Here is a 22955-nt window from a genome sequence, read left to right as displayed (position 1 = left end):
GAATGTTAGCTGTATTACATGATGCATGGACATGAAATAATCTTTGGATAAAATTTGGACATAAGACATTTTAGGAGGAAGAACTAGAATTCAGGTATCTCTCTTTTTTTTTATTTATTTTTTTTTTCCTGGTGGGTACTGTAATCAAAATATAGTTCTCTTTCTTTCCTTGATTCCTTTATTTAAAGTATTCTTATGTCTGCAAACTTCAGTGGCCACAAAAGAAGAGGTTGAGTGTATTGACCACTCTTGTTTAGCTTGCTGGATAACTCTTTCTTTTGTGGTGGGAGAGATGTGGTCAAACAGAAAATTTCTCTTGACTCTTTTACACTTTAGGTTAATTCTATGACTTTCCATCATCTGTAGATGACCTGTCAGATACACTTACATAGGTTCTATGTCAGACCACTAAGGCTTATAAAACATGCTCAATATGCTCTGATAACAGCAGTGTTGTTTCTAGAAGCCGAAATCTGATCTGGAGGTAGCATAGCTTCACTGTGTTACTGTATGACAAGAACTGAAGATACGGTGCAGGCACACCAAGTACTGCTGCTTTGATCCTGAAGGACTGATACTGTCTGTTTTTTTTCCATTTAACTATATCTCAGTTTTCCATTTTCCAAATAATGAATAGCTGACTGTACTGTATATGGGGAATGGGGTGGAGAATTTACATCACCTTATTCTGGGGCCGTTTTCCTACCATCTTGACTTACCAATGTCCTTGGTGCCAGGGCTGCTTACTGTGCAGGGAAGCTGTAGGCCCTTAGTGTCTTTGAGAACTTCACTGCTTTGCAAAATGTTGAAGTCGGCTACTGACCCCAAAAGCTTTAGGTGTGGGAAAGTGTTGAAAGAGAAAAAGAGAACAGATGGAAACTGATAGACATCCCACTGCTGTCTCATTTCCTTGGAAAACCAGGCTAAAAATAAGTTGAAAACTCAAGGACTGATACATCGCTGTGAGTGAGTGAGTGCCCAATTTCCTTGGCAGTCGTTCTCACTCATCCAAGAAACCTTTAGGTGAACTCAAAGACCTACACTTCTGTGAACTGGAACTAAAACGACAATCTATTGTTTCAACCAAAGGTGAATATCTTTGGAATACATGTATTCACTGTGTAGAATACAGAGAAATACATTTGAGCCAAATGCAAAAGGCATTGGTGTGTGTCAGAGCATGTTGGGTGCATACCAAGAGTTAGTGAATGATTTATAGTGAAGTGTTTCCCTTCCTTACCATTATGAGCAATATGATAATGTTCTTGGTGGTCTATTAGCTTCAGTCTTCCCTGTTTTGGCTGTCCACTGTGGACCAGCTTGCTGACCTCAGACTGCTGTGCTTAGAAGGATGGTATGGCTCAGAAGTGAGGCTTGTGAAGGAAGCAAACCAGTTTGCATAGTCTAGAAAGCATACACGTAATTAATGTTTGAGTAGTGGCAATCTGAATGGCATGATGTGATCTTCTGAAAGTATCTGGACATAATTATAACACCTGTCATATTTTAGTTTGGCTTTATTGCTTATTTATCATTCTTAATTTTCTTGATGTGAGTGAAGCAGGAGGATCCATACTTCGTGCTCCCAGATGTAAGTGTGTGGAACTACCTGGGTGGAATGAGCTGTAGTGTATTTTACCATGCATTCTGCCAAGGAAATGGTGCAGGCATTTCGCAGACAATCAATTGTGTGCACAACGCTTGAAAATTCCTCCTCTGCAATTCTAATGACTACTCTCATCACATTATGATACATTCGGTTTGAGAATTGTTTCTGTAATATTACTGTAAATAACTCAACCCTGAATTCTGCAACTAAACATGCTTTGATGCCATTGTGTTTTAACTGGCTTTAGAAAACCAGCAAGGTTGAACTGAACAAAATTACCTTTTGGTATAAATTGCTGTAATATTTTTCTCCAGACCTGAGATGAAGGTAGCTGTAAATATGGTTCTGAAATTATTCTTCTATCTAGAAGTTAAAAATAGAACTTAAAACTCACTCTAGTTCAGTTGCTGTTATGGGAATTGGGGAAGGAATTAATTGAAGTGCTATGACCTGAGTTAAGCAGGGTGTTATATTTAGATGGTCAGACAAGCTTCTTTTAGCCTTAAAACCTAGAGATCTCAGAAAATTGTATGCAACTTCTATAGAGTGAAAAGAAATACCCATGTTAGTATTTTTCTAGTATTTACAAGATAGGTGAGATAATTAGAAATTGCAGGAAAATGTGTGGCATTCCAGAGAGAATAATGATTTTTTCAGTGGTTTGCCTAAGGGCTTTTGATACCAAAATAGTGGCAAGATTCCAAGTACAAAAAAGGTTGATTTAATATTTCTTTAGGGAACTGTCCTGAAGAATATGTAACAATCTGGTTGAGACAAGGAAATGTGAACCCAAAGACATTTTCGAAATACTACATTCTTCCAAGCATTCACATACAATTGCATGACTGCCAGTGACAATCACATTCAATTGTTAAAGAAAAATTCTGGCTGCATCTTTGAACAGATGGGTAAAAATGGGGTATGTATTGAGGCCAGAATAAATTGGCTTGCTTTGGAGAGGTCATCAGATTACAATAATCTTCACTAGCCAAAACAGACCATTAGACATTTGGAACTATACCCAGTACTTTTTTTTTTTTTTTTTTTTTTTTTTTAATCTGATCCTTTAGAATATCCAGCTAACTTGTAGAGGCTGTACTCAAGCCAATGACGTCTGTATTGGACATGAGATTTTCCTCATTGAAGGTAGGGTTTAGAGATCATAGGCAACTAATAGCTGAAGGGATGCAGCAAATCTAAAAATTAAGAACAAACAGTGGAAGTATTCCATATGAGTTTCTGTGGAATTTGTAGAATTAGTCATTCTTGACACTTCCATATGCAAAATGTAAGTAATGCTTAGCAGCTGTTCTGCAAGAGAATTTACTTGAAGTTCTGTTTCATGAAACTTTTGTTTGTTCCTGTTCATTAAAAATATTTTGTTCTACTATTTTTTTTCTCTTGACTAAATGTTGTGCTATCTGCAGTCTATAATGCAAGAAGCTGGAATGCATCTTTGAAGCTGCTTAGAGGCTTAGGCTGTAAATGGGTTTTGCAATTTGAAGTAGAAAATCTAAGAAAAAACATTCGATGTCATACACTGCATCTATTTAGTGTTGTTCTTTTTAAAATTAAGGATATTTGTTTTAAAAAAAACCCATCCATTTTTGCTTTAATTTGCTTAAATTTTCTTTGTATTTTCTAAAGAAAAGAAGAATCATAGAATGGTTCTGTGCCTGCACTGTTCCATTCCAGTACTACAGTCTTAGACCCTTTGGAGTCTACCTACATGAAGGATAGTGAAGTCAAAGTTTGACAGTCTGTAGAGGGATCTTTGATGGTTTTTTATGCATAAATTGTGCATGCAGTATATACACTATACCAAACACACTTTTTTGTGTCAGTGCACATTTATTCTCCCCAAAGAAAACAAAACAATTAATTGATGCCATACGTGGAAGGGCTGTGGTCCAGGAGTCTTATCACTGTGCTGGAACAACAAGCACAAGTGAAGTTCAGGAGCAGGGGCTGTGTATTTTGACATGAACTCTGACTTTATCATGTATGTCATGGGCTGTGAATGTGCCCCATTTTATCTTTCCTGTTCTTCTTTTATTTTTCAGATAAATCTGTTAGGAACATGTGTGATAGTGATATTATTATGCTCCAGTGTGTTTTAATAGCTACCAACCAACAGTTTTTTTCATTCCATGCAATTGCAGGTGCTAGCCAGAGATTCATAAATCTTCCTCTTCCTTGCCCAGTGTTCCTGTTTCCATGTTTAGTTCATCTCTACCTGCTGTATCACCTTATAGAGAGATCGGATCAGACATTAAATAATACTTGCATTGCAAATACACAAAGAAATGCTGTCAAATGGTATAAGTATATTCTTGCAAACTTAATAAAAACAGAGCCAAAGGGATTCTCCATCTTTTACCAGTGTAATGAATCTGTGTGCTTTTTAGCTCCAAAGTAACTTCTATGAATTCATTTAAACTTATTTCTCCACGAAATTTGATTTTAATGTTCCTTGTCATTAAAGAAATTTATTTTTTAACTTTTCAACAGGTAGCAGGCAAACCCATTTAATTTTGAAGCCTAAAAATGCTAGTAGGTTTGAGCTCTGGAAGTAGATCTGTTTCACCATCCTGTCTTCCTTTTGTTAATCAATATAATGACATTTGTCTCCAAACTGTATTTTAATTTGTATTTACTTGCATTGCATTCAGAGAAGTGCGTATTAAGTATGAGCAATTTTGTTCTTGGTTGACAGTTTATTTAAAATCAGTTTCCTTTGTTTGTCTAGCTGCAGAGCATTAACAGTGCCAGCCTATTTTGTCATATAGCAAGAATTTTTTTTTTTTTAAAGGTTTTTTGAATGATTCAGTTACCAAGTGCATTGTGGCTCTACGCTTGACTGTGGTGGTGAAAGTGAGTACCTGCATGCCTGTGGGAAGCCATTCAGACAACTTCCCATGCTCGGGGAAAGGGAAATGCATCACCAAGCCAGATGAGGTAAGGTCAGCTTATCAAGACATTCCTGTAATGTGGCAATTCCATGGTAATTTAAACACAGGGCAAATTGTACTTGGTCCTTGGTGTGTGCATTCCTTGCAGCTGTGTAACAGGCTTTGAAAGCTCACAGATGTTACTAAATAACAACAGTATCTATCTGCTATACCTGCAAATCAAGCACTTGAAGTAAGAAAATAACAGATACAAGATGCAAATATTCACACCCTGCCCTGGCAATAAAAACAATTTCTCAAATCAGGTATAAGGGAATTTGTACTACATCTTACTGTCACCGTAGAAGGAAGTTTTTTTAAAAGAGGACCACAGCGTTGGCACTTGGGATCTCCAATCTCCAGACCAATGTGCTCAGATTTGTTAAGTTTTCAACCTTGTCTTAGGCTTTAGGTGTGCTTTAATCTGGTACTTCTTCCTCCATGTCTTAATAATTGCTCACTCAGAATAGACTGACCAGTGCAATGGAACTACCTGACCATAATTATGAGGAGAAACAGAACGGAGTGATTTGGTAGTGGTTGCAAGTTTTCCTGTACAGCTTTCTCCTTTACATAATACTGCATTGAGGGATTACAATGGCAATTCCACTGCACACTGGGGATTTTGTGTGATCTAGCAACATAAGAAAATAAGAACCAAATCTGTCAAATTTGCAGTCTGTATTCTGCTTTTATAAAACCAGACTGGGCTTTTGGGTTTTAGATGCTTCTATACATGTTATTTTTTATTTCATGGATTAAAAGTCATTTACAGCACAAATACGCATATTTAATCTTTGGTTTTATTAATATTCATTTGGGAGATAAAAGCAGTAGTAACTGTTGAGTAAATATGAACAGCTGTGAGCCTGCAGTGAACACAAAAAATTTGGCATATTGAGTGAATTCACTTTTAGTTCATCTGCTACCATTTTCTGATTTAAATTCTCAATAAGCATGTTTAAAAGAAAAATGGTGTTTTGGATTGTAACAACAATAATTAAATTGCCGCAGTAATCTATACATACATGGCAGTACTAACATCTGGAATAATTATCTGTTTTATTTCTCAAAAATGAATTTTATAAAATGCTTGAGGTAATGTGGGAACATAATTATTGTAAGATGAATTTAGAAATTAATGCTACTTTACTATACCAGCTGGCTAGTATCCAAATAAATTATTCATTCAGATACGGTGTTCTGTTTCCTAGTCCAGTTTATGTTTTTACTTTGCTGTAATTTTTATTTTATAAATTCAATATTTTGAATTTGACTTACATAAATAATATGTTCAAATTTCCTATGTATAACAGCATATCCAAATATTGTCTTTTTCCAGTTTTTGTCAATTGGAGAGATAAAGCTTTTGATAGATTGCCTTATTTTGTGTATTTTCATGTTGTTTGTCCAATTTTATGACTGTAATTTCTTGTTGCATGTCAAGTTCCAAAATAAAAATAAACTGCTTCCTGTATCTGTGCAGAAGAATTAATGCTTTTCTGTATTAAGGGAAAGGCATATATGGCCTGTAATAAATATCCATGTGTTATTTATCTTCTAAGATGTGGCAAATAAAGTAAAATTTTCTTTAAAAAAAGACAGACAGATTGCCTTCAAAGCAAGAAAGAGAAGCAATTATCTAACTCAAAAAAAAGATAAACCAGTATCTGTATGTTCCCACCTGTAATCTTGACATTGGAAGCTTTATATGTTAAAACTAGAACAGTTAACGATGAAAGAGCCCCGCCTTGTGCACATGCAGTCTGCTGTCTTCCCTGGCAAGTGAATAGAAGAATTCAAGACTGTTCATATCTTTCCACTATTCTTTCTCTGAACCCATTAACAGGAAAATTTATTAAGGCAGTGCTTGTGGTGTAACATGTACTAGGCTGTAGTTGACCAAGACCCTATGGCTGAAGCTGTGGGACACGGAAACCATGTCCAAATCTACTTCTGAAGAGTATCTATCAATTAATGGCAGTCAGAGATCTGGAATTAGCAGGATTCTCAATATTTCTAAATATAAAATAATATATAAAAATTAATGTAAATATATGATGATAAAATATATTTATCTGTCTTCAAATAAAATCTTAACTTCAGAAACTCAATTACTTCTATTTTTGCTGTTGCAAACTGCTCCTGAATTTTCTAGAACTTGGAACAAATGAGGAATGCTCCCAGTGATCCTCTCAAATGCCATCATGCCTGTGCTAGATAGCCTGCTGGGCTGGGGCAGCTTGCTAGAACATCAAATACAGCAACCAAAATGTGGGTAATTTATATCCAGCCTCCTACTCCAGGGGGAATCAAAATTCCAAGTTGTCTTTTTGTCTGTACTGTGTTTTTAAATCCGTGAGCTTTCCTTGCCCTTTAGCCTATTAGATGCATCAGAGAACTCTAGACAGGAAACTGCTACATGCTCAGCATAAGATAAAAATAGAAGGTGCATATTTCATTAAGTAGAATGTTTTTGCCATTGTTTAACTCAAATTATGTGAGATGTGCCCTAAAATATCTTGATGATTTCCCTAACGATGGAGCTAGCAGCTGCCAAAATTGCATAATTGACACGACAACCATTGAGTCTGTTTCCCACGACACACTTTTTGCAGAACATAAACTTTAATTTTCTTTAAATTTAAAACGTGCCCTTTGTGATTTGCTGTTTGTTTTTATCCATAATTCATTCTGTTTTGCACAATCTAGTCTTGCAGGATGCAACTTCTTAGAAGAATGAATAAAAGGCCTAATGCCATGAGCAAGCTCAGAGCTCCGCTGGCTGTAGTCATTGCTTCCAGAGCCAAGAAGATTAATGGTTGTCTTTGGGGTTTTATGTACTTCATAGTTTTATTTCAAATCTAGTAGAATGTAAAAGAATGTAGGAACACATCTGCTTAATGGGAAATTTAAATGTAATTAACAATCTGCAGTGATAGAAGCACAGGGGCATACTGTTATGTACAGAGTGCATGTAACTATAAAAAAATGAATTCTGGTTTAACCTGGGAATCTTGGCCAGTTTTACTCATTCCTTGCTAGTATATAACTTGAATTCTATTCAGCTAGATGGTTTTTATAGAGTGTGGTTATGAAAAGCAAATAATGCTAAGTTTTGTTTTCAGTTCTTGTTGCTTTTGAAAGGAACATAAAATTCATCACTTTGAGCAAAGTTCTGTGAAGCAAGGTGATGCTGAGCCCAGGTGATGCCTTTTCCTTCCTTTGTATGAACTTCGTACCTGTTTTGCTGCCATGCTTGCCACTTGTCCACAAGGGAAGCAGGAATGTGTCAGAAGTATAACACTGGTCTTGGCATCATCACAATATAAATACCACTCTCACATCATGTGCTGAGCTTTACACCAGGATGAGTTGTCCTCAAAACAGTTAGCAGCTGATGGAAAAGTTTTGCTGTTAACACAAAGGGGAGAGATTTGTCTGGTGTGAATTTCTGATTTCATGTAAGATTTTGAAGTGAACTTGGGCCATCCATTGATTGTGAGTGCCACAATTTTGCTTACGTAAGGGGTTGTTTCCCTCACAGATTGCTCTGTTCCATAACTTTGGCTCTCCAGTATAAAATATGGATGAGCTGACTGTGTAAATATGAATTTTTATTGCTAGATTTAGAACCCATGAGATTTACACAAAAATATCTGGCCTCTGCCTGCACTGAGAAATAATATATTGAATTGTATAGCAATGGTTTCCATGTCTTCTATGTGGGCTGGAAGCTTTGGAATAGATCCATTTGATAATAATCTATAAAAAGGCAGGTTATAAAAACCCTCATGTATACCTGAAGGTATGCTGTCCTGCATATGGACTTGTTTTCCTAAGTAAAGTATGCTCCGAAGTATGTAATTATCATACAACATTTTGCTTAAATATTGTAGCAACTCACTGCGAGTTGTACTAAATACTGAAAGTCTTTCTCAGTAAGGGAGAGTAGACTCTAGTTTTGTTCTGGTCATCTTAACAGCTCCTTTGCTATAGTAAAAAACCCCATTTATTACTCTGCTTAATTAGAATGGCAAAAAGTATATTCCAACTGTATTTATAATATGGTATAGGTTGGATAATAGCAAATTATTTAAAAATTTATTTTTATTGCCACCCAAAATCATAAGATAGATTTGCACTTAAGTAAAATACACAGATGATCTCTTGATTGGTAGTAGATCATTTTGGAGTTCTAAGTGACATTAATTCTAGCATTGTGGTGGTGTGGAGCTGCTTCTTGACTCAGTTTTCCTCAAATATACTAGTACATGTTATCTATTCAGGAAAAAAAAATAGTATCAATTGGGGTAAGTGATGATAACCTAACCTTCTCCATAGAACATGGTTATGGAATATGGGTAAGAATATGAAAAACTTGTCAGCATCTCAGAACTGTTACCTGTCATTAGACATTTCGGATTGAAGTGGTACAATGCCTTTCTTTTGCAGCTTTCAAAACCCATTTTGTTAACTACTCTTTATGGTAAATTGATCCCTATATCAAACTCTTAGATATATTATCTGGGTTTTTTTTAACTTCCTATTTCATCGTTATTGTTGAAGCAATGACTGATTGTTGCATTGTTTGAATGTATTAATACCTACTTTGTAATGATGAGCTTTTAGTACAGGCAGAGCCATGCTGCTTGTGTCTCTGTAGACAGCTCGTGAATTATCTTTAAAGATAGTTACTGTGCTATGCACGTATAGTAATTTTGACTCTATTTTGCTTGCCTGTCTTTCCTTTCTGTTGAACTACAGCCTTGTTTGGAAACCTGTCACTGGTGATGTGTGAGACACTCAGAGCTCTTTTGTGAAGAGGCTTGGGTAAATTCCAGAACATGTGTAGACTGTACACTTAAGAAGGGCTTCTGGCACTCCTGATAAATAACATACTCATCATTTTGAGTTCCGAAGATGTATCATATTTATTCTTGTATAACTCTACCAGTGTGATATTTGTAAGGAAGAGTGAAATCTGGAGTTTACTGAATGAAGTTTTTTATTTATGTGAAGATGATTATTTTCTACTTAAGTCACAGCTGTTTATTCATACAAAGCAAAACCAAGTAAAAATAGAAGCCCCCATCTCTTTGTTTGTAGTTCCATGCGTGTTCTGCACTTTTCATTCCAGTGTTTGTGCATGGGACAGCTGCGTTCCAGCACTAAAGATCCAGCTTTCAAACAGATGAGAGTGAGTGATGTTGCCATCTAGTGTTTAATGAACAAAGATTCAGATGTAATCTAAATGCATACTACAGATGAGAGAGCTTTCCTTGCTTCTTTTCTTGGAGATTTCCTTGACAATCTTAGTGACCTAAAGATTTTTTAAATCTGATTTTAATTATTTTATTTCCAACTAAAATGTGCCATATCATGCCTCTGTAGGTACTTTAAACCTTGAACAGGTGTACTGGTCTTGATTTTTATTAAGCATTTCCAACCTTGGAAAAGGTAGTGAATACATTCAGAAGAAGACATATTTTAACAGAATTAAAAGAGGATGTTACTGCTGGAGCACCACTGAAGTGAGCCTCTGGGAGCCCATCATGTAAAGCATGCATATTTGTGGGAGGATTTTGTTGCAGTAAATCTGCACATTACTGATTCTGACAGTTATTTCTGCCTATAAATCTAATTTCTGGAATGGAAGAAAAATTCATAATGATTTCGATATTATGGATCTGATCCCAGCCTCCTTGTTGAGATGAAATGACCCAACGTCATTAAAAATTTGAGCTGAAGAATTGGTGCGGGTTTAGTATTTCAAAGAATAACTTTGTTTGGTTGATGTATTGATGTGATGGCAACTACTGTTGTTATGAACAGGAAAACTGAACCATCTTTTTTGAGTAGTGTGTTAATGAAAGCATCATCTTTGAAAATTAATTGTGAAGTACATATCTTGTTTCTTTTTAGGCAACATTTTTTTGTGAGTGTGAAGATGCATATAAGGGTTCCCTGTGTGAAGAATTCGATGCCTGTCAGAGCCACCCTTGCCAGAACAACGCAACCTGCACTGATGTAGCACAGAAACATGACAGAAGCAATTTCACCTGCAGCTGCCTGCCTGGTAGGTTTTGAAATACACCTTGAATAATGCATCTTTGCTTGACATTTGATGCATATCTTTTTGCCGAGCAGTGAACTGTGCAACTTCAGATACTAGAACAGACAGAAAATGCAACAACAGCACGAGGGCAGTGGATGGTTCTTCATCAGTGAAAAATGCCATTGAAAGCACATATCTGAACCTTAACCTCTCGAGGGAATTAATCATAACTAATGGAACTTTACCTACTAAAAACACAGGAGCAAAATTTAGTTTACATCAGCTTTTTCTTTATCAGTTTTTTTTTTCAGATGTGTTCTGTGACCACCACACATAAGCTTAGGTTTAGCTTTTTGGTTTTTTTAAAATAATTCATAATTTTTTAAAATACCAAATGTCTAATGTTGTTCAAATGGCTCAATCATTGTTAACCTTCAGTGATTTGTGTTTCTACCCATAATTATTTTATCCTCCAAAATTTGTGTCCACACACTAAAAACCAGTCAGGAAAACTAACTGTTTTCATTTAATTTCTAAAAAATATTCATTTAATATGAAAAATATTAAAGAAAATTGTAGATAAGAGTTTAATTATCTCATATGTCTCCATATGCAAGTTTCAGAAACATTTGTATATGAATATGATCATGTTTCCCAAATTCTGATAGAAGAAAGTGTTATGAAGTTAAATATCAGCACAAAGTGCAGAGGTGTAATGATGCTTCATGTGTATCGCACCAAGAAACTGCTTTCCCCCCCCCCCTTCTATGGTGATTGTTTAGTACCTCTGCATTTCTAGTCCCTGCAACATATTTGGGATGCTATTCCTGAATCATATTCTCTTTCAGATTGAGAAAACATGCACTATAGGTTGTAATAAGATAGGACATACTTATTTTTATAAATCTGTCAAAAGATATTATCTCTGATGAGTTTTCCTGAAAGCTGTAATGACAATTATAGGAAGTCCAATTCTTGTAGCAAGATTCAGAGCAGCACAATCATTTCTGTCTTCATGCCACATTCTTCTGGATACGTGTTGAATTCCAGGGTAGTTTTGAACCTTCACAAGCTTGGTAACAGTTCAAAGATGGAAGGATGTTTAAATGAGTTAGCCATATTCAATACTGTGTTACAGTTCATAAAAATAATCAGCTGAAGGTGAGAACTAGAAAAGCTGTGAAGCCTATAGATGAAAGAAGTCAGTGGATGCAGTCTTCTCTAATACTTCATTGTTGGTTTTGTACAATTTATGTGAATTTGAGACCAGTTAGAATTACAGAAAATCACTAGTTTTCCGGAGTGAAGCTGACATCCCTCCCTCCAAGTGCTTCAACACAGTCAAGAGGACCTGCCATATGAGACCACATTTCTGGCTTTAAACCTCATCTTTCCCCCAAGTTTAGCTGATTTCATAGAATCATTCTACAATATACAGCAGTTTCTTTTTCCAGGTTTTGCATTGCAGAGAATAGTTTTATAATTTAGCTCTCCTTAGCATATAAAAGCGGAAGTTACACAGAAAGCCTTATAGATGCTTTTCTGTAGTAGTGCTGTAGCAACTCTAATAATCTGTGTTGACAGCCATTTTATGGTGACATCATAAATTTAAATAGGTATGGGTATTACTCTGCCCAAAAGACATGCAAATTTAAATTTGATTGCATTAAAAATAATTATTTAATAAAGCCATGGGGGTTCCCCCTGCCCCCTCCCCCCCCCCCCCCTTGTTTGATTTGATTTGGGGTTTTTTTTCCCCTTCTTTTTGCTTTTTCTCCTCTGCATCAGAGCCCTCTGTCTCACCTTGGGGTCTTCGTCATTTATACCTGTTCATAGCAGTATTCATCTGGTCATAGCTTACTAGTCTTTAACACCAGCTCTTCAGTTAAACATGCTCATTATGGAAGATATTTATAATTTTTTTTAGGGTTCCTTGTAAAAAGACAAGATGTGTCTGTGTAGCATGTAGTTTTTTCTTTGGTCATGCATCCAAGATATTTTCTTGAAGGTAAATAAAAATTTGAAAAGGGGAATGTGTGGTATTTGTTAAGAAATTTAAGTACGGAGTGTAGAATAATTTAGATTGTATGTTAAGTTTGTTCATTTTTTGGGGATGTGTTACAGACATCAGACATATGGAACAAAGCAAACTTATGGTCAAATGGTACAGTACACACAATCTGTAGCTTGTGAACTTATAGAAGCTTATTTGGAAGAGTTTGCAACTGTGCTGAGCAGTTCTTCACAGCTCCCACTTAAAATAAACACCCTTTTTGAAGCCCAGAAGTAGGAGCAAATGACAGTCATTTAGCATATGCACAAATAATTCATTAGTGTCATGTTCTGTTTAAAGCCTTGCTAAAGATTATTGACTTGAGATTCAAGTTGGATTTGAAAACTATTCCAAAATGAGTTTATTTTTTTGGTTATATGGGTACTGATGAGGACCCAGCACCTATCACCAATTCACTAGTGATGTCAGAATATTGCTGTTGGTAAAATACAATTGCTATAGTCTCTAGGATTCTGCTATTTTTTAATGTTTCTCCAGTGAAGTATATGTTTTAATTAGAAATCTCATTTTATAAGAAATTAAAATACTATCCTGGATTCTATTGCTTTTATTGGTTAATTTTATTCAAGAAAAGTAATGGTACTATTTGGATGGCTGAGCAATACATTTAGTGATAAACCCTCGTTTTTGTTCCATCTTCTGAATATTGTGAGCTGTTTTGTAGGTTACACTGGAGAGCTGTGCCAGTCAGAGATTGATCATTGCATCCAGCAGCCATGCCAGAATGGAGGTACCTGCTCATCCCACATCCAGGGATTCAGCTGTCAGTGCCCAGAAGGTAAACAGCAAACACGTGTCTAGTACCTCATACAAAGTGCTGTTTTGCGGGGTGTACTTAGTCTCAATTTTCAGTTATATTGACGTTTAGATATGTGTATTTAAATGTTTTTTAAACTGTGTCTTAGCCTGTAATTGTAAGCAGAAAAGAAAACCAGATGAGAAATCTTGGTATAATCAGCAATAGGATATGAAATGTTGTAGGAGTTGAGTGTTTCACTGTATATGTGGTGCACAAATGTTCTTTCATCCTGCAGTAGAAATGAGGCTCCAGCACAGGTGAGACAGGTGAATTTGAGGAGACTTAGGGTGTGATCTGATTTTTATGTTGTCTGCTAAATGTTTGAGAAAAAGATGCCTCCCTTGTAGTATTTGCACATTTCTGCATATGGGCTGGTTGGCTAAAATGTGTGTAAAAGTAATAACTAAAGGAATTATTTCAATCCCCCAGAGTTTTAATTAATTCTCCTTTACATTTGGACATACTCCTTTCTTGACTTGAAAGCTTCTCACTGATTCTCACTGGTAAACCTTGTAAATGTGAAACAAGGACACCTCAATGCCAGAGTGTGCTTTCATAACACTGTGCTGACTGCAATGACAGATCCCTGAATTGTGCATGAAAAAATTATCATGAGTGGAAGCTTTCAATTATGAAGCCTCCTATTAGTTATTTAGAACTTTGAGCTAATTATACTTCTGTCCTTCCTTGATCTGTGGATATTAGTTTTGTTCTGCCATCACCTTAATGCTGGCTCTAAGGTTGCAAGTCTTTGATAACTGCTCTGGTAATATCTACTTGCTTAATAATGAAGATTATTTGTAGTTTCTTCAGGCTGATTCCCTGCTTTTCGAGAGTGCTATGCTTTAACACTTAACTGCTGTGTTGAAACACAGACACTGACATATTGACAACCGAGCAGATCCTGCATGTGAAAAAATTTTGTAAATTTTTTCCCTTATAAATAGTAGTGAAATTCAGGAGAAAAATACAAGATGTTAGAATTGGTCAATAATTTACTTGTGATTTTCTTAGGAAATCTGTTCAAGAATCTTTAAGGATGCTGCGCAGGAAATTATCTTTCCAGTAATGCTGGGAAAAGCAGCTGCTGGGATATTTGGTTGTTTTATATCTGCCATATTTGTTTCTGTGTGTGGCTCATTAATTGCCCTCTCCTGATTACCTGTTAACGAATATGCTGATCATACCTCAGCTTCTCTCCTGCCGCCCTGGCGATGCTGCGCACAGGACAGGGTCACTGGTAGGCTGAGGTCTCTGGAGGGCTCTGCTGGGCTGTGCCAGGCACTGTGGCTGTGCTGTGGTGCCAGTAGCAGCTCTCAGTGCCCTGCTAATGCCACCCTGCCTTGGGCACTGTGCGAGGCTGTGGCTGCTCTCTGGCTCGAGGATCCCGTGCCAGTGGCAATTAGCTGTGAGGGGAGCGGGGCTGGCTGCCAGCTCGGCCTGGCCCATGGCCCTGGCGCGGCCGCCAGCAGCAGCGCCGCTCCTGCAAATGCACCTGCTGCCTGTGCCAGGGCCCCACGCTGTGCCCCTGTGCTGTGGGGACCACAGGAGAGGGAAACCTCCCCTCCACCTCCCTCTGGAGCCCTCTCCCCAAGGAGACTGATGGAGAGGTTCCTGCTGTGCCACTGCTTGGTGTGCAGAATTTCCACCAGCAGCAGCTTTGTGCTGCAGGAGAAACAAGTCACTGGTGCCCCTTCTCTGTTTGCTCATGTTTGGATATATCTGTGTTAAGCTACTTGATTCCTCAGTCTTGTTGCCTGCTTTGTTCCTTGAATATTTACCTTCTGCTCCTTTCTTTTCCATTGATCTATATTTGTGTTTGATAATTTTCCAATTGTTTCTGTTTTGTGCCCTGCTTTAAGTAGGCTTATTTTGGCACTGTTATTGTACTATCAGTGTTTAGGCTGTATGCGTTGCTTTTTTCCTTCTTGGCACATTGGTATCATTTTCTTAGTATTCTGGTATTTTTGTTTGTTGGCACTTCTTTTTTTATTATGTGTCACAAGCTTGTGCCCCTTTTCTGCTTGGAGTCTTGGGGTTTTTCTATGGTTTCTGGACTTGCCTTAAAGACACAATGTGATTTTTGATCCTTCCATAGGAAAGAAAAACCAAAACAGTTTTTTAGTGACTTCAAGAAGAACCTTTCTGCTCCTAGGCCTTGTTAATAAGCAAACATGCTTTTTGGGTCATTTTTTTGAAACTTTCTGTACAGAGTAACCAGTTCTAGTCTCCAGTATTATTTCCATGTTTCTGAGAACAGCTATGTTGTAGAGCAAAGATGGAATTGGGGGAAAAGCTGTTACTCTGCTTGCTCATTTATGTGTCTGACATGCTCACATGGTATAGATGTTTTCAAAAGGGCTAGGGCAACAAAGGAAAAAGAGTTTTACTGAAATACACTTGTAACTCCTGTTAAAATCAGGTGTTGCACATTGACCTGCATTATTTCCAATGTAGAGAAAGCCTCTGGAGAGGATAGAATGTTTCAGAAATCACTTTCTGGACTGGTGAGGATTATTTCTCTTATAAAGAGTAGTTTTATATTAGCTCCTTGGACCTGAGAAGATCATCCTTAGGTTCACATGAATAAATGACACGTTGTGTGCATGGTTGCTCTTCTTGTGTCGGCCTGTGATAACTCAAGAGCAATCTCAAAGTTTCTCTCTAATAGTTGCTGGTGGTTCACAGAGTGAGTGTTTCCCATGAAGTTACACAACTGGGCTGTTCCCGTGATGAGGGTGGGTGTTGGCACAGAAGTGGCACTGCCTGTCTGCAGGGGCCCGTCTACTGCTCTGGAGTAGCCTCAGGGCCATGTTAAGTAATATGGTGTTGCTTTTTCATTTTGTTCTGGAAGGTCTAATGCCAATGAGCTGAAGAATTCAGGTATTTCATGTAAGGAAAGAAAGAGTCAGTTTAACAAAATGTATTGTCTGAGTTTACTGATGACTGTCCCTTGATCATTCTTGTATCTTTTGAGGTGTTATCCTCTCACAGAGGCATAATTTTAGAGCTTTTGTTTGGGTTTTGAAGAGATTCAGTAATTTTTGTAAATGCAACAAAGAGTAGTTAATTGAAAATTGCAGATGCAGTAACTTGCAAATTTGCCTACCAACCCCCAATTTTCTAATTTAAGTGAGGTCTCTGCTATTCTGCTGTGCTTAATAGTAACCGCTTGTTGAGAAAAAGCTTTTCTTTCTGTAGTGCTAATTCAGCACAGTGGGAAAAGGTAGCCAAAGAGCTATGTTTGTGTAGGAACTACAGACTGCAGATATAATATGGCTTGCAGAAAAGGATAAGAAAATATGGCAAGTATCACAAAGGGAAAAGAAAAAGATGGCAGATAAAGGAATGAGATGGAAACAATAAGAATGATCTTGAGATTGTGCATTTCTTTTATAAATGAGATCTCTGGTTCATGAAAAAGCATGTGTTAGCTGACAGAAGGCCAGATCTGAGGCACTGAAAAAGCAGCCTATTTCAGATGTGAACAATTCATGATGATTCTTTAGAAAATTTTACTGTCTTAAGAGTCCTTCAGTAAAGAAAATTTCATTATGCTTTCAGATTCTGTTTTCTGTGGGATGCACTGTAGTTTTTAATATCCAGAATATGTCAGAAAATAAACTGTTATCTGAAGTTGTTGAATCACCTGTACTAAAGAGAAAATTGGATTTTATACTTGAATTTGTAGTGAAGAAGCTTAAGCAATACTAAAGACCAAAGAATTTGTTTAAAATTTTGACATTGTTATTGTGAAAACAATGTTTGGATCTTGTACTTGCTTACAATGGGGTAGGGTATCCTCGACTGTTTTATTAATTTTATGTCAATAAACATACATTTACTAAATATTACCTTCGAATGATTGTGCAGAGAAACTTCTAGACATTCTAAAACCCTATACATAGTAAACATGTGAACTCTAAAATGAGTATTTGACATTTCTATTCAGAATTATTCCATCCTTATCACTTTTAAATATCTCCTCTCATTTTCTTCCACTTATTGTAGTGTATAACAGACTATTGTATTGACAGTAGCATGAATACATTTTATTTGAGCTGACTGGGGAAGTGCTCATCAGTTTACAAATTTGGTTACTCCATTTTCTTTACGCTTCTGAGAAGTTATGTGTATTTCCAAAATACCCTGAAGTGGAACTAAATCTACAAATAATAATTGGAAACATTAAAAAATCTTGGTTGGAATAAATAAATGTTGTTACATTAAATTAATAAACAGATATTATTAAATAAATAAACATAAGTTCAGACATGTTGAAGCTAGTTATCCTTACTTACATAGTTACCACATTCACAGAAATCTTTGTTAAAAGTCAAAATAAAACCCAACAGTATGGAAATTGCCTGATTGTGTGGTGAGGAAATGTGTTCCTTCCAGACACAAATTTTTAAAAATTAGATAAAATGAAAGACTTGGTACTTGTGTATATATTTGTTTTATGTATTTTAAAGCTTTGGAGACCCTTTGTTCAATTTGCTTGTAAGATAATATTAAAATAATTTAGTTGTGGACTATGGTTTAGAACACAGCCAGATAATAATGAGCAAAGTGCAGATCAGTTCTAATAAAGAAATAAACTTCTGTTTCAAGATGTTTCTGAAGTTCTCTTCCATGCAAGTTTAATGTCCTGATGATAAGTGCAGATGAACTGCCTTCAGTGTTATAGGAAAAAATTAATCTTTGATAAAAATAGCCTGCATTCAGCTGACCAACCCCATAAAACTGGCTTGGGTTCTTGTGCTGTTCATACTAGCTCTGTGTGGACGTCGCCAGCTTGGACAGAAGGGGCAGAAATATTTTAATTCGGGTTAATATATTTTTGAAAAATGGTCATCAGCAATAATGGATGTCATAGCCATCCTCTAGAACAGAAGCAGACAGAGAGAAAACAGTGCTATGATAAAGAGTTTAACATATAGATTACTTGAAATTCACATTTTAGGATTGATTTTATTTTACTGTTGACAGTTTGATTTGAGTAGCTACAGGTAATTACTGCTGGCAACACACTGAGCAAAAGTGTCCTAACATATCTGCAGGTATTTCTAAAAATACTGGAAAGCAATACATTTATGAATTCTCATATTATGATTTCTGTGGTTAGAAAATAGAGTTTGACAGCTATAGAAGACGCTAAGTTGTGATTCATGTGTTGATTTGCAATCACAGCTAGAAAACGCACATTGTCACCATGAATCTTAATTGACTGGGAGAACAGAAGTTACTTGCCGAGATTTAGAATAGTTTGTTTCAAGGTTTTCACTCTTTCCTCTCCTTCGTTGTTCATGTAAAAGCCTTTTTCTCTAGTATATCTTGCAGATGTCATTCTGACTTCTTTAGGTTTACATAGAATAAACCTATTTACGGTCTTGACCCCAGGAAACTGGGTCACACAGCTGTTGCATAGGGATGATTTCCCAAGGTTACTGGTGATCAGAATGCAGAATTCTTCATATTACCATAAGAGAGTTTAATTTACCTGAAGAACATTTTGTTGTTAATTAAAGGTTTTCATGGCTGTTTAGTTTCTGGTACTTCGCACTAATGCAGTATTTTTACCTGGCACCTTCCCAAATTGCTCTTATTTTATATAGACTTCTCCTTAGTGCTTGAATGGGTTTAGCCTCTATTCATCTTTATCCATAAAGACTTAGCTAGGGTGAGTTTCAATCAAAATTTTACAGCATTTTAATGATTTCTTGATCCTTCTGATTAGTAACATTTTCTCTTTACAGAATTCTGATAAATACTTCCTCACAAGACAAATTTCTATAGGGAAAATAATAAATTGCTTGTGTTTCTTTTAGTACTTATTCCTGTATTTCAAAGTTAAAGGTTTTGTAATCCTGAACCCTAGAAATTCACAACTTAATTTTTCACATACTTGTAATTCTTGGAATTGGGTCTCATGTAACATTCAGACAAATTAGTTGTTGTACAGGATGTACAAAAGGCACTTACACTGTGTCTTCAGAAAATGTTTAACTTCCTTGACTTGCACATGGCTCTTTTGCTTTCAGTAGCCAAGTAACTAAAATCCCACCGTGATGAGAAATCTGGCTTTTATCCAGAGCTTTTCTGTCTCTGAAAACATATTTCTGATCTAGTTTCTGTCACTGCTCTGGAGGTCTGTAGCAATTTATAAAGCATATCACCTAACTTAACATTGCTACTCTTCTTGACAACTGGCCAAATCGCCTGATTCATGTAAGCACAAACATTGTATGGTGGTTTTTTACCAATATAAATATTTCCTACTATTGCCTTTCCCCTTTACATTCTGTGTCATTCCTTGGTAAATTTTGTATTCAGATTTTTCAAATTACCAGTAGTCTTTGCATTTCAGTCATGTCCCTTTTATACCAGCAATGACATAGATGCAGGGTTGGGTCTATGTTAGCTCTGTTGAAGAGTAGTTCAGAGGATATTTGTCTGCAGATAAACAGTTCTGATTTTTTTTTCTCCAGAATTTGATTCTGTTTTCAGCCAATACACCTCTGAATTTGATTTTTAAGGTTATTACTTGCATTATTTGTTTTCAACAATTATACTGATATGGATTTAAATGTACATTCAGAAATGCCAGAATAATAGATTTCTGTATTTTCTACTTGGAGTATTCTCAGATATTTGACTCATGCTTGAGATTTGAACTTCCAGAATCACCTAAACACATTTCACAGTGCAGCCAAAGATAGCACAAGGGCAACATGTTTTGGTGTATTTTAAACCTGCATATGTTCTTGAAGTGCTTTGTCACTTGAAACATTAGCCACCTGCCAGTAACCTCCTCTTTGGAGGGTAGATTATTGCAAAGGTTGTAATGAAGCAGCATTAATGTCATTGTGTGACCTCAGATCTCCTTGATCCTTTTTAATCTGATTTCAGAGTTACTTGAGAGATTTCACTGGACTCATTGGCTGATCCTTCTTTACTCCTTCTGGTAATAGTTAAAAGTCCTTGCAGATTCTTTTGAATCTGACCAAGATTTTGTTATAACAGTACAGGCTTTTTTAATTTGTCAGTGAACCATTGCTGGAATTACATTCTTGATTTTGGGGTTTCTGTTCTTTGCAGTTTCTGATGGTTAGTTATCATCTACAGGAGGGACCTCTAGTATAGGATTCCACAGTGTTTGTTTTTAGGCTCTCTCTGTTCAATTTTGGTGAGCAGGTGGTCCTGACAAAGCCCATGCAGCAGTTGGAGCCATAGGATAGCAAAATGGAGAGGACAGAAGGTTCTTGCCTGTTCTTCGTCTGTGCCCTGCCAGAGCTGATTTTATCTCCTGGTCTGTTGCAGAGTTTGTATGACAGAACTTAAAAGTCCAATCTGTAGGTTATTTCTTTTCTTCTTTCTAGTTACTTTTTTTTTTTTTTTTTAAAGTAAACTGGATTGTTTTTTCCATGTTTTCATTCCATACCTCTGATGTAAGACTTATGGACATCTAATGGAAATGTGACATTGAAAGTCATTTGTCCAGCGCCTAATATTTTGAAGATGCCCCTAAAATCCTGCTGCCAATTGTGACCAAAAAATCCTACTTTGTCTGGAACTCACAGAGCAATTGTGACCTCCCCAGCTTTTCTTAGTTCCATTAATATAAGTTTTGCTAATTCTGTGACTAGAACTCTGTAGTATGCTCTGTGTGGGTTACTCACTTTTGTTTAATATTCTACTGTAATGTTAAGAGCTTTTTACAATGTTAAGATATTCCAGGGAATTTTAAGCCTGATGAGTGATGGTCTGTACAAATGGACCAAATACTTATTAAAAAAATATATATAATTGAATGGAAAGGACAGTTTGCTCTTTTTGTTGGAAGGGTTCAAGAATTGGAATATGCTTTTCTGACTTGCTTTAGGATACAATAACCATGCATTGTGTTACTACATACATGATGTATGTGTATGTATAGATACAAGCTGTAGTTACTTACTGCAATTTGTTAGAACATTATTCTCTCCTACATCTGATTAAAAGTTCCCTTGCAAGAATATCCTTTTCATTATGTCTATTTTTGGCATGGTGTTGCTTCAATAAATCATTGTCTCTCCTGCTAATGAGAAATCTGTTCTTGTAAAAGATATTCTTTAAATTATTGAAACTCAATAAACCCATGTTCTGTTTAAGAGGTTGTTACACTTAACATACACATTAACAGTTAGGAAAAATAGGTCAGTTTTGGCTTTTTTCTTTTTTTCTAGGCTACCCAGCTCCTGATCTTTAGAAAATCTCTTCTGCTTTTCAAGACAGATTCACTCAGAAAGCAGATAAACACTACCAGTTTCAGCAAATATTTTTGCAATTCACTGCCTTAATAATTTATAGTATGATTTTAGCTAAAGCATCTCTTTTCATAGAATGTTAATGGGCAAAATTAGAGTTTATTATATAAGAGGTCTGTATTTTTATAATATTCATAGAATTAGAAAAGAAAGGAATATAGATCTCTTAACGTGCTTTAGTTATTAAAATTGTATGCATATCAGAATGCTTATTTATCAAACCCATTTATTTCTTTTAGGGTTTTTAGGAACCACTTGCGAGGACAAAATAGACCCTTGTGCGTCATCTCCCTGCCAGAACAATGGAACCTGTTACACAGACAGACTTGCCTTCTCCTGCAGCTGTAGTCCTGGATTTACAGGGCCTACATGTGCTCAGCTGATTGATTTCTGTGCTCTGAATCCGTGTGCACATGGCATTTGTCGCAGCGTTGGAACCAGCTACAGATGCCTCTGTATCCCTGGTTTGTACCAACCGTTACATGCTCTGTAAATATTTTTTTATGTGTAGGTTCCATATATAGCTTAAAATGACTTCCTTTCCTTCTTTTCAGTCTACAATACATGTTGAGCAGATGTTCTATCTGTTTAGAGTAATGATAGGAATCTACACATTGCACTTGGAAAACCAAAAATTGCGGAATGAGCACTGAAATACCCACTGAGATCCATATGGGTTGACAGAACTCTGCAGCTGTATTGCAAAACTGTAGTCTGCAGGATAAATCTTTTTAAGGCAAGGCATCAGCACTGTTGGAATTACAAAATTTGGTAGAGAGAGTGGGAAAAGTAACACTGATCATTAGGAAGGGAGAAAAACAGACAAGGTGGCTGAACAGAGGTAGAGAAGGAAAAATATTGATTGCTCCAAAGGGTTTTAGTTCTGCCATCTATGTTTACATAAATTGTCTCTCTAGAGAAGATCCAGTGGTGCTGCTCAGGTGAGTCGGGTGAGGAGACTCAGCTGGGAACTGTTTGACAGCACAGCCTGACAGTCATGGGGTCTGGGTAGCGATTGGCTTAGCTCCAGATTTTTTTCATCATACCAATATAACAGAATATTGGGGTGCTTATAGCTCCCTTTATCCATTTTAGCAATGATAATTAATAGGGGAAGTAGCAGTTAGAATGTCTGATAACCAGTGCAATATCCAT

General features: G+C 36.4%; 1 protein-coding gene across 1 annotated transcript in view; it reads left to right on the top strand.

Moving 5' to 3' along the window:
* Window positions 1–22955, top strand: part of DNER (delta/notch like EGF repeat containing) — a gene marked incomplete at both ends in the record, with an annotated part of 114935 nt that overhangs the window by 70396 nt on the left and 21584 nt on the right. Inside the window, 4 exons of the mRNA XM_082287803.1 lie at window positions 4422–4567; window positions 10486–10639; window positions 13357–13470; window positions 22040–22264. Coding sequence (XP_082143929.1) covers window positions 4422–4567; window positions 10486–10639; window positions 13357–13470; window positions 22040–22264 — 639 coding nt within the window. The remainder of the gene's footprint in view (window positions 1–4421; window positions 4568–10485; window positions 10640–13356; window positions 13471–22039; window positions 22265–22955) is intronic.

The sequence above is a fragment of the Coloeus monedula genome, assembly GCF_965178545.1.
Source record: "Coloeus monedula genome assembly, chromosome: 10".
Classification (NCBI taxonomy): domain Eukaryota; kingdom Metazoa; phylum Chordata; class Aves; order Passeriformes; family Corvidae; genus Coloeus; species Coloeus monedula.
The sequence above is the reverse complement of the archived record's forward strand: the minus strand, read 5'-3'. Positions and strand labels throughout refer to the sequence as shown.